Below are 16577 nucleotides of genomic sequence, written 5' to 3' on the forward strand. Positions count from 1 at the left end.
ACTACTCTGTCAATAATACTGACACAGAACACTGCCACAATAATAACCATCACCTTGTTTCAAAGACATTCAGTAAAGTGGTTATACCTTTTCATAAACTGTAAGAAAACTGTGTCTTATGGTAAAGGTCGTAACATAGCTGTAGTCTCCAGTAAGTTTTGCTCACAATATTTCTGTGAGGTTTTCAGATGGAAAAACTGTCTGACCATTCTATATTCATGATGGGTACCACTGCCACAGCAAGTCAGGAGTATGCAAATCATCCCAATAGAACCACAAACTGTGACTCAGTTACTTTTAGCTGCCTAAGACAACTAACAGCAGGGGAAAAAAAAATTGTTGAAAACTAATGAAAGGTATTCACTTTTACATTCCTGATGTTCTCTTCTATTCACTGTACTTTTAAAGAACATTGTAAAGAGTTACTACGGCTAGGATCAGATTTAAATCAAGTGTCTTTGTGGACTCAGAACAAGATTTACTAAATCACTTTTTCTGCTCTACATTGTAAGGGAATCTTTAAATAGAAGATTTAATTTCAGACAATCTTTAAGAAGTATTACTTAGCCTTAAACATTATGAAATACTACAAAACAAGAAGGTATTAGCATTAGTTGAATCCAATCCTACCCATTTCAGCCTAGCAGCTACAGGAGCAATGGACATTTAACAACCATAGGAAAAAAAGTGCTTTCTTGCAATGCTGTAAAGTTATTGCAAAATTTTCTCCAGCAAGGTCAAATGAAGAAGTAGTCAGAGTAAGATGGGAAATGCCTCAACATATCAGGAGATAAAGAACAACAGTTCCATAAACTAGAGTCCTTGTTTGCCATTTGGGTTATTATTCAGTTTGCTTGGTTTTAAGAAGAATGAAAACAGTGACACATTTATGGAACTAACAGTCACAAAGGTGAATGTAAAATACATTAGTTTCCCTGAATACTACATATATGAACTTCAACTGCAACTCCTAAAGTCTCTGTTTAGATGTGGGCAGTGAAATATTTTGGAAGGAGGAATTTATGATTTAAATGGTAAAACAGTTCTTTGGATGTTATGTGCAAATATTTAGGATCTAAATATTACTTGTTCTCTCAGCCTTAGATTTTGACTTCTAGCTAAATGCACTGCCAGCAGATCTTGGCTAGCTTCTTACTCTACAGAAGACAATTTTTTGTCACCCAGATTCTTGGTTTTGGCTTTCTGCTTTTCAGATGAAATCCAGTATTTATCTGTCAGTCTACACCATTCTGAAGAGCAGCCTCACACTTCAAAAAATATAATGTTTGAAGAAGTCTGCTAAAATCTAGCACAAATAACTCAGCCCAGGACTCAACAGGATGAAGCTTCTTTGGTGCTTCACTTGACATCAAAAACACTACAGCTACCTGAACAATTCAAACTGACTTAAGGATTTTGTAACTTTACTGTTTGCAAATACCTTTGAAATTTTCCAATGAGTTAACTGAAATCTGGGTTGTATATCACTTACCTGAAACACTTAACTAGATGCTATCCAATTCTGTAACAAAAACGTCGTCAGCATAAAATCTGACGCTGATGCATCCCTATTGTTGGACTCAATCAGGCCCACAGTCAAAGCAGTACTGTTCGGTGACCTAAGACTGCACAGTTCCACTGAGTGATTTTAGATTTATGATCTCATGTAATTACTCTGTGTTTCTTCATAATTTGGACAAGGTAGTATTACCAAAAAGGGGAGAAACATTTCCACAATCACTGTAATATAATTACCATTTTTGTGGTAATATACCACAAAATGCCTTCAAGTGACACTCTCTGATGCTAACCAGTCAGTCACATTCATTCTCCTCAATATTTTTTGCAACAAGTGAAGTCTTCCAATTAATTATGTTCTCTAAAGATACATTCTGCAAATTAATCACAGTTTAATCAGCTGATGTTTTATATGCTTGTGTTATCAGGGAGGTAACTTTGACTCTAAAATCAATATCCAAGTTGTTTAATGCAATAAGGTTCTGCTTTTTCACAAAATAAAATGTAGACTTATCAACTAAGGAAAAAAGCTTTAAAAAAATCTGTGTCCTCCTAATTTTTACTGTAAGTAAAAACGTCAACTTACCAGACTTGTGCTTCTTATGTTTTGCTTTCTTTTTAATTATAAACAACTTGTTCTGGATCTCAGATTTATATGATTTGAATGAATGAAGATGAATCTCACGCTTTCTTTGCAAGTCATCAAGTTTTCTCTGTAGATTTTCATTCAGAATATCCTTCAACTTCTTTTTTTTTTTTTTCTTTTTTTTTGCCAGCATCTTACTTAGTTTCCTATTATTTTGCAGTGAGGTTCCTAGCACCACTTCTTTAGTAGATTCATGGTAATTTCTGTCTTGGTTGTCATTATAAGTGCCGTTGACGTGCATTTGGCAAGCTTTCAGTGTGTTCTCCTCTAACAGACTCAGCTCAGACCTTACTCCGTCCATTTCAGTGCAACCTTGTCCATTCTCCACATCTGTTACTTCTTCCGAACTAGGGTGACCACCCATATCAACAATCTCTCCTGAAGTAATCAAATTCCTGAAGTTCTCTATAAAACAACCAGGTTTTTTGATGTCACAAACTCTTGAGGCTTTTATTTCACAGTCAATCTTCATCTCCTCTGTAGTGACTCTAAAGCTACCTAAACATGTTTTTTTTTCTGGACAGGTAACAATGGAGTCCATACTTTTCTCTCCTTCTGTCTTGGAATGACACAGCAGTCCTCTACCAGCAGAACTGATCTCCCCATTGCTTTTGCTTCCGTATTCATGTTTTACTCTTTCTGATTTAATACGTGGCACTTTTTTAACTTTGATGGGAAGAGATGGGAATTCAGGAGCCTGAAAAGGTTTTTGTTTGTAAATTCGAACATCTGCACCACAGAACTGTGGAAAGTGAACATATGCATTCTCCAAGCAGTCATAACCAAGAATTACTTCTCTGCATTCATGGATAGGCTGACCTAGCACCGCATCCTGAACATCCTTTTGTGTTTCATACACGAAGTCACAGAGACCTTTTAGCAGCCATACTTTTTGGTAGAATGGTAGCTCATGAAATGGTTTTTCCCCCAAGGGATTAACTTCTCCAAGCACTTTGAAAAACTGGGGACATAATCCAAGTTTTTCTGCAGCACCATTAGGATTGTCAGTTTGCCCTACAATGGTATACCAGTGTTGCACTTTCTTTCTGAGTGCTGCTTCCCAAGTCCTGTAGGAAAATGTAGGCCTGCGATGTAATGTAGATCTGCGATGAGGAGGACTTAACAAAGAAGTCATTATTTTAGATAAAAAAACATTACACTGAGGCATCAGAAGACAACGTTCCAATTCATAGAATACTATTTCAGGTAAATTTAAAATCTGTTGTGCTAAACAAAGAAAATGACCAATAGATGGAATCTCCCACATTGTCTCCATCCTTGTAGGTGCTGCTTGAGCTAAAAGTGATTTTTCCCATTCTTCTATTTCTTTCTGAGTAGCTTCTTCTGCTTCTTTTCTTTCTTGATCTCTCTGCCTATTAAAAGAAATTTCATGAAAATTCAGATATTGGGTGAACAAAAAGAAATGAGGGAGAAAAAAACCCAAAACTACAGTATGACAAACATATTTCTCTTGAAGTAATAAAGAGCACAGTAAAACTGAAGTTTTACTTCAGTTTGTCTTACTTTGCAGTGCACAACACATCACTGGACCAAAATGGGAATTTATAGTCTTTTGTTTCTATCACCACTAGTTTAAAAAAGGGAAAAAGGTTAGAAAAAAGCCTGGCAAATATCAATAGTTTGAGTTCTTTAGATTTTTGGATTTTAACAAAAATGTATTTCCTTCCCCAACCCTTTTTTATCAGAATTAAGTGTTTCCAACAAACTATCCATGTAAAAATCTCTGAAACAAATTCCAGGTAAATCTCGTTTTCAAATGGTTGCCCTGTGGCTTGCATCACCTGCATTGTACCTTCCTTGCTCAGCCCACAAGTGTACATACAAAGTCCTTCACTTAAATGCACAACAGCCATTTTCCCTCCCACCCAAGGGCGTGCTACAAGTTAGCTTGCAATGGTGGTCAAAAAAGAAACAAGTATCAGGACGCATGAAGAATGTGATGGAAAATAATACCGAAAATAAAATGTTATTACATTAATTGGTTTGCCCTCACCTGAAAAAATGTATTCAGCTCTGGTCCCCCTATCTAAAAAACAGGATAGAGCAGAAGTAACGTGCATTCAGAGAAAGAGGTTATCAGTAATCAGAGGCCTCTAAAAACTTCTGAGTAATCTGGGAGTCCACACAAAACACTAGCAAGAGGAAATGTGACAGCAATATGTAAACTTCATATGATAGACTGGGAACTTCTAATTGCTTTTATTTGTAAATTCATCATGAAATTTAAGGGCAACAAGTGTCAGAAAAAGAAATGCTTCCATTTCAGATAATCAATTACATGCAGCTTACCATCTATCTAAAACAGAATATATGTTAATTTATTTCCAAAGCAGAAAACTAGATATCTGAATGAATCACACAAATATCAAAGATTACCAACAGAAGGATATTTTCTTTAATGCTGCACTAACATTTTTGCCTGAAGGCATGACCAGATTCCAAAAGACAGGATTAGGATATAGCTGCACTTACAGAAAATTCATTAGAGCTCATCCTAAGCTTCTCCTACCTTTTTCTCTGAAGTTTCTATCACTGGTAAAAACTATAATCTAACTCTTACACAAATGTGACCTGCTACCAGAATTTACACATCCTCATTTCCAAATTGCAAACCTCCAATTTTATTTCTTCATAAACAAGTAGCAAATAAATGTCATGTATCCATTCAAAGCATCAATGTCTTCCAAATTCAGCAAAAGAGAAATGATAAATTGTTTCTTTTGACAACATGAAGCTAATAGTGGCTTCTAGCTTGAAGGGCATGATTTCAAGCATTAACTATTGACTAGCTATCTTAACAATGTAAAAAATGCAACAAACCTAGCTTAGCCCATATTTTAGTATCAGCACAGGAGAAACATGTCATATGTATGCAAAATAACATAAAATACAGTTATGATTCCACCGAATACTTTATATTCTATAATCAAATTAAATTTTCAGTGACTTGTTACCATACTTAGAACAAAAATTTTTAATACCACACACGTGCATTCTTGTTATTGAAACATCTAGTAAGTGCAGAAAGACAGACTCATGTAAAACAAAAAAGGTAAAAGCAAACAGGTCAGTAAATTCTTAACTTCAGTCTCCCAATGCAGCATTAACTGCATCGAATAGAATATAAATTATGACATATAAAGAATGGAATATAAAAAAAAAATCTCACTTTTCAGCACAAAATCTTATTAGCCATTCTTGGTGAATAAATCACTAAATTCAACAATACTACTTGCACAGGTAAAGTGGGCATTATTTTATTCTGATTTATGTTCTATTTCAATGTGCTAATATTGCATTGATATAATAAATAAAAATAACTGAAAATAATAAATAAAAATAACTAATGTCCAAGTGAGGCAGAGGGAGAAATGATATTAAGCAGAGTGGTCTCAAATGTAAATCTCATAGCACTCCTGGATCCCACTCCCTCATTCCTCCTAAATGTATGACATACTTCCTAATAACCTCCTGCGTTCAAAAGGTGTGAAACCTATTAACATAATATGGAAATGAGACTAAATCAGTGAGTACATGGTGAGATGGAACATATGTAGAAACAATAGCATTTCAGTATTGTCTAATAAAAAAAAGCTGTAGATGATGCAAAAATACCATCTTTGCAAAGAGTTTCAACTTCTTACCAAGTAATAATTTAAATCAAAGCAGGATTATCAAAATAAATACAATACCCTAGATTCACCTCTGTCTAGATAAAATTACAATTACTGTATCACTTTTAAGAACGCTTAAAAAGGTTCTTTAAAAAGAAAAATATAAGTTTTTTCACTAGTAAAAATTTTTCCTTGTTTTTACACTGTTGTTTTATCATAATATCTGTTGTCATTCCATTCTCAGCAGACATTCAAGAAAAAATTTCATATCTTCATTATTGAAGTCTTCCTGCTAGCATCTTTTGGAGGGCACAGCCTTTTCCTGGGGTGGTTTTTTTAAGAGGATAAAGGGAAGTAAAGAGGGAATAGGAGACAGGGCAAGGGAGCAGGGATGAAGGAAGAAAGAAACTGGAGAGGGGGGTAAGAGAAAGACATTTGATATTTTAGTGGCACAAATATCTTTACACTGAGAAATTCTCTGGACATACAAATTTGGCTTTTATGCCGACAGCAGCTGTAAAAAACCCTGTTGTTTCATACTTTCATTTACATTTACCAGAAATATGTTTGCAGATATGTATTGGACTTACAGAAATAGCAGAACTATTCTAAGGTGAAGCTGACTTTCCTAGACTAACAACAGCCATATTTCTAGAACACACCTGCATCAGTTGTTTTGCAGCTCTCGTGTGGCATCTGACCTTAAAACCCATCAAACGTGATACCCAAGTAGAGATAACACCTAAAAGAGAGTCCAGACATAACTCACTACTTTTCTTATAATTTCCTCCCTTATTTAAGGCAGCAGACACAAATCACCAGCGAATTCCTTCTTGCTTGCAACAGGAGACTTCTTGGTGAGGAAAGGAGACAAAGACTAGATTTTACTTTGTTCTCCCAATTATCATTTCTAACCTACTTAGGTGTTGATTCACTGGTAAAAGGTCAGACACTGGAATCTAATGACAAGACACAGAGAACTGTTTTAATTCTACAATAACTTGTTTTTTCAAATTTTCTTTTAAAAAATAAAGCAGAAAGTTACATACAGACTAGCAATACATATTATTCTAAACTAAACCAAGATTTAGTAATCAGAAGATATTAAATTTAGAGATGTCCATGCAACCTTATTTCTGTACCCCCAATATCTTAAATCATATTATTACATACTCTATATTTTTTCATAGAAGCCAGTTAATTCCATACTAACATCCTCATAAAAAGCAAAACCGATTATATAGGCATACCTTGTTCCACAATTTCCTTAATTAAATTACCAAGTTGCAGCCAGAATTCAATTCTCTAAATGTTTTAATGAGCATGTCTGAAACTTATCCCAGGATCATGTTTTCAGAGATGGTAAAGACACAGAACTGCCTAGCATAATTTTCAACGAACTAAAGCCACACAGACACTTAATTCCCACTGAAATCAACCAGTTAATTATCTGCCATTCACTGGTGGTTTTGAAAATTTCAGTAGGAATCTACCTTTGTATTTCAGTATCTAACTAGTCACGCATTTCCAATTATAAAATAATTCCACAATTACTTACTGTTAACTAATATGTAAACTAGTTGATTTGTTACTTACTTAGCGTGTAGCCAACCAACTGGGTAGAAACTCATAGAAAAGTAATTAATAATTCGAAAAATATAGTCAATATTCTGACAATTACAACAACTGAACAAAAGGAATGCTTAAAAACAAGACTGACAATAATAATAAATCAGATGTTGTCATATATGTACTTTGGCAGGAGAGGAAGTGCTTCTTCCACTGTACAAAAACTATTAGGTGCAAAATAGTGAAATCAGCTTTGCAATGATATTTTCTCAGTTTTTCACATGTTGAGTCTACCATTATGAATGTATCACCAGGGGAAAGTTACAAAACATTACATAAAGAAAAGTGTAACTGATTGTGCAAGAAATGGATAAATTACAAGAAAAAGAGAACTCTCAACAAAGGATACCTATATAACAACAGTAACGAATGGATTTGAAGTAGAATTTCCCTGAAGATAACTGCAGAAGAGAAGATAAAAATCCCACTTCAGCATGTTCTTCCAAAATATACAGTTGAAAAAAGCTCACAAAATCAATTTCAAGGGTTTTGTGGGGAAGAAATAATCAAACATTATTTTAAGGATTTAATTTACAAATTTAGTTTGTATTTTATTTTTATTTCTGTACAATATGCATTATAATATTTGTTTATATTTTTGAATATTTAATTTTAGTTTTATTTAATTCTCATCATAAGGTGCTTGTGTCTTATGACAGTACCTAAACATCTAAAACAAAGAATTTATATATAAACTTGGACTTCAACAGACAATTTCTTTAGATATGAGGCTAAGTTATGTAGAAAGGCCCTTGCATTTATACCCTTATTTATTTGGGACTGAAAGCATGCAACTCTTAGACATTCTAAACTAAGATAATTTATGGCTAGTAAGTACAAGCACACTGAGTAACCCACTAGACGGCCAGAAATGGAGCCCTTTTCTTTATGTTCCTGATAACTCATCTGAAAGTTGGGTGAAGAGCAAGTGCTGCCTATCCAAACATAACTGATTTGTCAGTACTGTGCTCTCCAACTAAAATACCCAAGGCTGCAATCTTCCATATTGTTTAGAAAGTACCTCTTCTGTTCCAACCTCAGTGTACCAGATTTCTAAAAAAGCAAAAAAAAAAGTAGAATAACCATTTTCTCTTCTTAATAACATAATACATGCTTTAGCAATAAGCCAAAGTAAGTTTAGAAAGTTGCAATACATTTTCAAATAAAAATAGTGTTGAAAGTATGTGCATTTATATATGCATCACTTTGAAAATTTATATACACTATAAAATGTGATCTCCACTGGAAATGTACAATGAATTTTACAGGCCTTCCAATTTCCAAGCCCTTTTCATAAAACTGCTCAAAAACTTTGGAAACATTTTTGGTGAGTTGGGAAACAATTGGTACAGAGAGGTCCAAATTACTTTGAAAACATGGTGCGATTAGGCAAGAAAACTTAGACAAGATATCCAAAGCATGATTACTTGAGGAGGTCAAGAAAGTCAAAAACCCATTGAACCAGCTATCTACTGACAGATTTTTATTGCCTCTTAATAAGTGGTACGGTTCAAAATTTTAAGGTGTAAAGAGGCAAGCTAGTCGTGGTCTTTTTCTGTTATCATGGAACATTCTGTAGAATCAACCATCCTTTGCATAGGTTCTGGGACTTTTGAGTATATCCAGATACACAGATTTAACAGTTTACTACAGTTTTGCAGCAATGTGCTTAAAACAGGTGTATGAAAGCATAATTTTTACTTTGTTTGGTAAACTGTTCTACAGACTCTATCAGTGAATTAAAATCCAATCAAAATGTCCTTTTCCATAAAACTGTTATCAAATTCTGAGTTTTAGAACACAGAGTTGAGCAAAATTCAAGAGAATTTTACCAAAGAAACAAATCTTTGATCTTTTTTTTTTTTTTTTTTTGCAAAGTGTGATTAGAAGATTATTGGCTTAGAAGAAAGAAGAAAGTTCTAGAGAAAAAAGTACTAACAGTCAAGTCAGCCATAAAGCTCCAAATCTGTTGAAAATGAAGATTACCTGCAAAATTAAGAGTGAGCTGGTTACATATGGGAAAAAGTCTACAAAGCTGTAAACTTTGGAAAAAGCTAGAAACATTTTGCTTCCTAAAGCAAATACTGTCTTACCATTTTGCTTCATGTTCAGACAGTCACTCAAATTACTGTTAAAGTATACAAACTTATAAGGTTCACTTTCCTCAAAGTGAAACACATTAACATTAAACACTGCCTAGAATTATTTCTCTCTTAAATTTAAGAAGACCACAAAATCGCAGAGTTATTTACACATACTATCTAAAGTTGTTACCTAACTGACAAGCTGAAATGCCACATCAGTGAGGTAACAGCAGTGGCACTGGCAGAGATAATTTGCTTCTGGCTGTCAGTGAGGGAAGCAGTGACAAGATCATGAAATTAGACTGTAGTTAAGCATTCTGGTAGTTTTTAATCTAATTGTTGCATGAAAAACTGTCCAAGGATACGTATGAGAAACTGTAAGTGCATTAGCAGGAAATTACTGTGGATGCTTTTAGTTAATATTAGAAGTTTCACAACACTAAAATAAGAGCATCTGTAATTTAATTCAAAGCTTAAATGACTTCAGCAATTTTTCAAGGAAGCAGTACTAATTTTTTGTTTTGTGTATGCACTGTATTGAAGTAATGAACTTAAGACCATAAGAGCACCACAACATTTATTTACCTAAAAAAGCCATAAGGAGCTAGCCTCTTTAGAAAAAGCTAAAAAGCCTCTTCATATCTTTAGGACAATACAATGATTTAAAACTAAAGCAAAGCAGTTTTGCTTATTACCTCTTTTCCTCTTTTGCTCTCAGTTGCTCCTCTTGTCTTAGAACCTGAACCATCACAGACTCAAACATGCCTGTTGACAGGCCTACTAAATTTCGAGGCGTGGAACGACGTCTTGTAGAAATGCATGCTGTTGCTTTCTCATCCTCCTGCCCATAGCATCCTCTAGATGTTACAGCTAATGATGTTTTCTCTCTTAAATGCCTAGAAGAAAAAAGCAATCCAATTCACAACTACAAACTTCTGTACCAGTGACACATCAACACCTAGCCTACGAACTATGAATTGAGCATGTTTACTCAGATAAAAAGTTATTTTTTCACCTGTCATTTTTTCCACTTTGAAAGTTCCTTTATTAAATTTTAAACTTAAACCCAACACACTAATACGACCTATGTTTACACACCAGTTAAAAACAGTGTATATTTACTACAAATTACCAAATATTATTTGGAGATTGAATTATCTATCTTAATCCACATGTATTTAGAAAGAAAAAACTTCCACAAGGCCTAAGATAAGAAAGTATCCTTTTTAGCAGACACCTAAAAATAGGGGGCTGGATGGTGGGCACAAAGGTGTATTAGTTGTTTTAGGTTGGGGAAGAGTATGTTAAACACCAGTTTTGTTCTATTTAAAACTACAAAAAATGAAAGACAAAATGCTACAAATTTGTCTGCAAAGTTACATTTCTTCTTATATTGTTTCAAAATACTTCATTAAAACTAGTACGAGTTTTTCACCACCTGTGAAAACATTTGAGGGACAGAGGAGAAAAATCCAATCCCGTTCAAAAGGAATCTTCATTCTAAGGTAATTTTCTGTGGCTTGTAGGATCCAAGAATTACACAACCAATATTGACTGATTCCCTTGAGTCACTTGAAGGGGATCATTGACCTAAACACTGCGCTGTAATGATGTGAGTGTTCCAAGAAGTAGTTCTTCAAATTCATTTTACAAATAAAATTATGTTAAACACTTCAAGCAAATTTGTCTGATTAAAAATTGTAAAAGAACTTTGAGACTTTTATGTTCCATAATCCTCTAAACTTACAGTTACTAGAAACTTATTACTAAGCTAGTGCACACAGACATATGGAATAAATCTTAACAAATATCTGAGGAGCTAATACAAGACACATTCTCTATATACTGAGGCAAGACTATTTTTAGACAGTTCAGTATTTCCTAATATTTATTTGAAAAAGACCATGCATTGAATGGAAGAAGGACAAGAGCAACTGAATTTATTTTTTTAGTAAATACCTATATTGCTATTTGTTAACACAGTGCATGAACTAATTACACTTTCTCACAGAGTTTCTAATAAAAAGGCATCAAGCATTCTCAGGTCCTACTAAATCCAATGAGGAGTCATTTAATTCAACAAAGAGCCTTCAACAAAATGCCCCTCAATTCAATACAGTACAGATGTTACAGTCATACAATATACAGAAATCAACACAGCACAAATCTTCCAAGTTGCTATTGGTTATTTATCTGCCTGCAGTAACTCTATTAAGCCAGGAATTCTGGTATTTTTTTTTTAAATCAGGTTTTACTCAAGCAAACTAGGAACCCTCCTGCCCTCATGCCCCATGCTCCTTCCCTTCTAGGATTTACCAGACTGTCCCAAAACTGCTGTTACACAGAAGCAGTGTCAAATATACTGTTGCTACCGCAGCACTGAATACATTAACTCTGCTTTCAGGTAACTTCTTCACCACTCTCCTCAAGTGTTCTTACTACACGAGCAAGGTTCTTACCAGCTGGCAGTTCATACTGTGTGTCACTAGCAAACTTAAAGCTGATGGACATGCACAGCTTTACACGTTTCCTAATACTGTTCCTTCCTCACCTTTATCCTTCACCAAAAACACCTCTTGGTTTCTACATGCAGAATACGATGTCATTCAGAAGACCGGTGGGCTTTTCACTGTAAGAAGCCACCACGGTTTTCTGACAATGACTAAACTGTGCCTATGCTGATGAGAAAGCATGTACTTCAGTTGTGATTTAAACTCGGCTTTCCACTATGAGCTCGAGAGCTTTCTATGTTTTAGCTGCTTTGGCTGATAAGAAAGTTCCTGCCAGGGACTTACATTTCAACTTACCATGATTTCCATTTTGCCATTTAAGACTATAGTATGTCAAGCATTGTCTCTCATTTTATGATTATCAAAAAATACACCATTTCAAGGCAGGTAACTTCGGCTTAATATTTTATTCCTACATATTTTAAGGGCGGTAAAAATTTCACAGATCGTAAAAATAACAATTTCAAAGAGCCAAATATTCATGCAGAGTTTAGGTAGTTTCACGACAGAATAAAATAAAGAAAGAAGCATTTGACATCTTGTGTAAACAAGTGTCCCTCCATGTTCACAAAAGGCTTCTTTCAGAAGGAAAATCTTAGCCAGGAAATGCTGTGCTCTATTTGGTATTTTGAGGTTTGGAATTTCCGAAGGGTTTTGAATTAAGATTTGAATAGTTCTCAGTAGGAAACGTTCATCTGCATGAAAGTATTGAAAGTTCCAGTGTTCTTTCTGTTGTGGGGTTTTGTTTGATGCCCGTTTTCTTTTAACGAAACTTTTTACGTAAAGAAACACACCCTCCTGTTCTACTTTATGTAAACAACACGTGGCACGGACCCTATAGAGTTTTCTACACCTACCGGGATAGCAGCGCCAGCTTCTGTTCCAGCATCATCTCCAGCTTCTGGGCCTGTTTGGAGAGCCAGTGATCCACACCGTGCAGCCGGTAGCAAGTCTCCAGCATGAGCCGGAAATCACACACGAAATCTGCTATCCCTGTGTACTGCCCACTGGAAAATTTCTCTTCCATTTTCAATAGCCATATTCCAGCTGGCAACTGCTGCAAGGACTGGCTGCTCTTACGGCCCGAGAAGGATCCAGCGCCTTCTTCTCCGAAAAATGCCTGATCGGCGAGGGGCTTCAGGAACGGCGCCGTCAGAGGCCGGTACTTCTCCAGCAGGAACTCGCGCAGGATGCGGTACCCCTGCTGCAGCTCGGGGTTCAGGCTCTGCTGCCAGGCAGTCTGCCCTCCCGCACCATCTGCCTCCTTCGCGGGCTCCTCCATCCCGCTCCGAAGGGCCGAGGGCCGATCCACCGGCAGGTCTCCGCCGGAGTCCATGTCTCCCGCCCCGGGCCCGTTCTCCGGCACCTGTCGGGGACCGCGGCGCTGCGCCTCGCCCGGCCGCCGCATCCGCACGGGGCTCACCTGCGCACACAGACACCGCTCAGTGCCCCGCCGGCCCGGGGGGCGGGACGCGGCCGCCGTGGGGGAGGCACCGACCGGGCTCGCGCGCGGCCCCGCCCGCCCGGGGACCGCGCCCTCGCCCTCAGGGCCCGCCCCCTTCTCCCCCCACCGCCGCCGGCGGCACCGGCGCATCCCGCCCCCCGCGTGCGCCCTTCCCGCCGGGCCGGGCCCTCCCTCCGCGCCGCGCGCGCGCTCCCGACGGGCAGGCGGCGCGTGCCGGCCCCGCTCAGCGTCCGTCGGGTAACGGGCGGCGCGCGCGGCAGCGCGGGCGGCGGGGAGGGAGGGGCGCGGCCCCCCCGGCCCGGAAGGGACGCGGCGCCTCTCACCCCAGCGCGCATGCGCGGTCCCGGCCAGCGGCGGCGCACCTGCGGGTGCGTCGGAGGCCGGGGCTGTGTGACGTCATCCGAGAGCGCCCAGCACGGAGCCGGCGGGGGCGGGGCGGTGCCTCGCGGTGGGGGCGGGGCGGGGCAGCGAGCCCCTCACGGGCCCGGGGCGGGCGGGGCTGCTCTCGCCGCTTTCCCTCGGCGCGGGTGGCCGTGGCAGCGCACGCCGGCCCCGCAGAGCTCTGCTGCTGTGCTGCGGCTGGTAGGTTTCGGACAGGTAATGGGTCTATCGTCCCATGTCAGAGGTGTGCCACCATAAGTGTTCAGCCGTCGAAGCGAGGCAGCAGCTCACAAAAGCACTCAGCTCTATATTCGGTTCTGCCTGACTTGCCTTAGGAGTTGGTGCCTTTTGATGGGAGGCTGCTACTAACGAAGCTCACCTGGCCTGGGGTACACTTGTAGTCCTTGCACGTTTGCCCTCACTCACCTTCCAGTCCTGCTCACCCCTGAGATCCCAAGGGACATTTCCCGGGCACCAAGGAACTCCACAGTAGTTGTTGTCTCCACAGCAGTGCAAAGCACCTGGAGACTCAGATGTGTGTGTGGTTTTGGTATTATCCTTTTCACATTCCTACCTACACGAAAAGCTGAGGGCACCCTGCTGAGAGAGAGCGAGAGAGAAAGAAAGTATGTAAGGGAGCATGAAAAAAACCCCCCTTCTACTTCTGTAGGAGCATTCTTGTTCTTCAGAGATCACTCAGAGATGTTGCTAACAATGGAGTTCTCTTAATGGGAATAAATGCCTCCAACACTGCAGGAAGGTGAACCTTCTCAGAAGGGCCATTGGACATTGAGACTGTAGTGATCCATGCAATAGTCTACCCAAGTGTAGCTACATACAGGATGGCCTTCGGGTCTGTGTTGTGCTGTGTGTATCCCACGGCCACAGGACAAATTCAGGCAGCACATCGTTAGAGCAGCTATAGGCAGCTCCCACACTCTGCTGGCATCTCGGTGATCTTGCTGCTATCTAAAACTGCAGCAAGAAGTCCTTGTGCAAACATACTCTCTGACAGTAGAAATGATTAATAAAATTGTTCTCTTTTAAGGAAATCCTCTTATAGCTTGAATGACCACAATGGGAAGCCCTTCCACAGACAGGGTCTTTGTGATGCACCCTCGTTACAGACCCTCATTTGATGCTGCATTGCTCATGGTTTGTGGGATCTGAAGTGCTGTAGGATAACAGTTACCTCTTACTTATGGTGTTAACTCTAAAAAATGGCATTTGAAGTCATACTTTGCAGAGTTTGGATGTCTTTCTTGTACTGGGACCAGAAGGACCAGTATGTCCTGTTGCAAAACAGAGGGAAGGCTGTGTTGTGTTTTCTTCAATAACTGATCTCAGGAACAGTGTTCATCTTGTCTAAGTTCCACTCCAAGCTGAAGGTGGAGGGTCATCATCAGAGAGATGGAGGAATTCCAACAACATGTGTGGAGATTAAATCAACTATAGGAAAAATGTAATTGAAGAAAGCAACTGTTCAAGTTACAGTGGGAATTTCTAGTACAAATTAAATAAAACTAGGTTAGGCTGGCAGCTCTTTTAGAAGCTTTGTGCCTTTTGGATGTCTGGTCTGCAACACTCACTTCCTGGCTCATTTATACTTTCTGCAAGAATACCCGGTAGCCTAATAAAAGTTTTTGCTTCTTGCTCAATATGAGGCCTTGCTTTGTGAATATAAGAACTTGTATTTATAATTCTGCATACAATTCATAGGCTGAGTAGCCACAAAATGTGATGTTCAGAGATAACATCTCAGCTATATTCAGATCTCCTGTCAGAAATGTAACTTTTATGGTAATGAAAGAAATACAGATACCGAGTTTACACTCTAAAATTAAATTTCAGTGAAGAAGGGGCCATGTATGATGAAACAAGATTATATCCTTTATTGGGAGCTCTGACTTGTATCACCAAAATATACGAATGAGAATTTTTTTCCCAGGTATGCAATCAAAGTAGGTTAAAAAAAATTTAAAGAAAGGATTGTACTGGGAAACATCACTGTGTCGATCTACAAGACTTTTTTGTATTTTCCTCTGTAATAAGAAAAATACATTGTATTCAGGGATACTTTATGTATGTACTTCCTGAGTTTGCCACACGAGTGCACTGTTGAATAAATGCCATGTACCGTTCCTGCCTTAAATTAGAGGTAATACTCCCATCTCAATGGAACCAGGGTAGAACTGCTGAGGCAGAAGCAAACATTTTGGAAAACCTGTGACAATGGAGTTTCGTTTTACATATTCAGTATTAATAGGAGCTATGACTCACATATCAGAAAAAAATTTCACAGAATCACAGTATAGTTGAGGTTGAAACAGACCTCTGTGTGTCTGTTGCCTCCATGTCTCCATGCTCGAGGCAGGAGCAAATAGAACTGCTTGTTCAGGGCCTTGCTCAGTTGGGTTTTGAGTACCTTCAAGGATGGAGGCTCCACAAAAATTTTGCTTGCAAAAAAGACAAACTACTGTAGTCCAAGAAGGTATCCTGATAGCCTCCATATTTTCCTCTATTTGCAGTTAAAGTACAGGGCTTATAGCACCACAGGGTGTTATCAACACAGAATATCCTGAGTTGGAAGGGACCCGCAAGGATCATTGAGTCCACCTCCTGGCTCTGCTCAAGACACCCCAAGAGTCACACCGTGTGCCTGAGAGCATTGTCCAAATGCTTCATGAGCTCTCTCGGGCTGATGCTGTG

General features: G+C 38.6%; 1 protein-coding gene across 1 annotated transcript in view; it reads right to left on the reverse strand.

Moving 5' to 3' along the window:
* Positions 1-13846, reverse strand: part of BRD10 (bromodomain containing 10) — a 54598-nt gene extending 40752 nt beyond the window's left edge. Inside the window, exons 1-4 of the mRNA XM_069001210.1 lie at positions 13811-13846; positions 12880-13445; positions 10208-10408; positions 2105-3537 (exon numbers count right to left, since the gene is read on the reverse strand). Coding sequence (XP_068857311.1) covers positions 2105-3537; positions 10208-10408; positions 12880-13445; positions 13811-13822 — 2212 coding nt within the window. The 5' untranslated portion in view covers positions 13823-13846. The remainder of the gene's footprint in view (positions 1-2104; positions 3538-10207; positions 10409-12879; positions 13446-13810) is intronic.
* Positions 13847-16577: the final 2731 nt, after the last annotated feature.

This window comes from Aphelocoma coerulescens (assembly GCF_041296385.1).
Source record: "Aphelocoma coerulescens isolate FSJ_1873_10779 chromosome Z unlocalized genomic scaffold, UR_Acoe_1.0 ChrZ, whole genome shotgun sequence".
In the NCBI taxonomy this organism is placed as follows: Eukaryota; Metazoa; Chordata; class Aves; order Passeriformes; family Corvidae; genus Aphelocoma; species Aphelocoma coerulescens.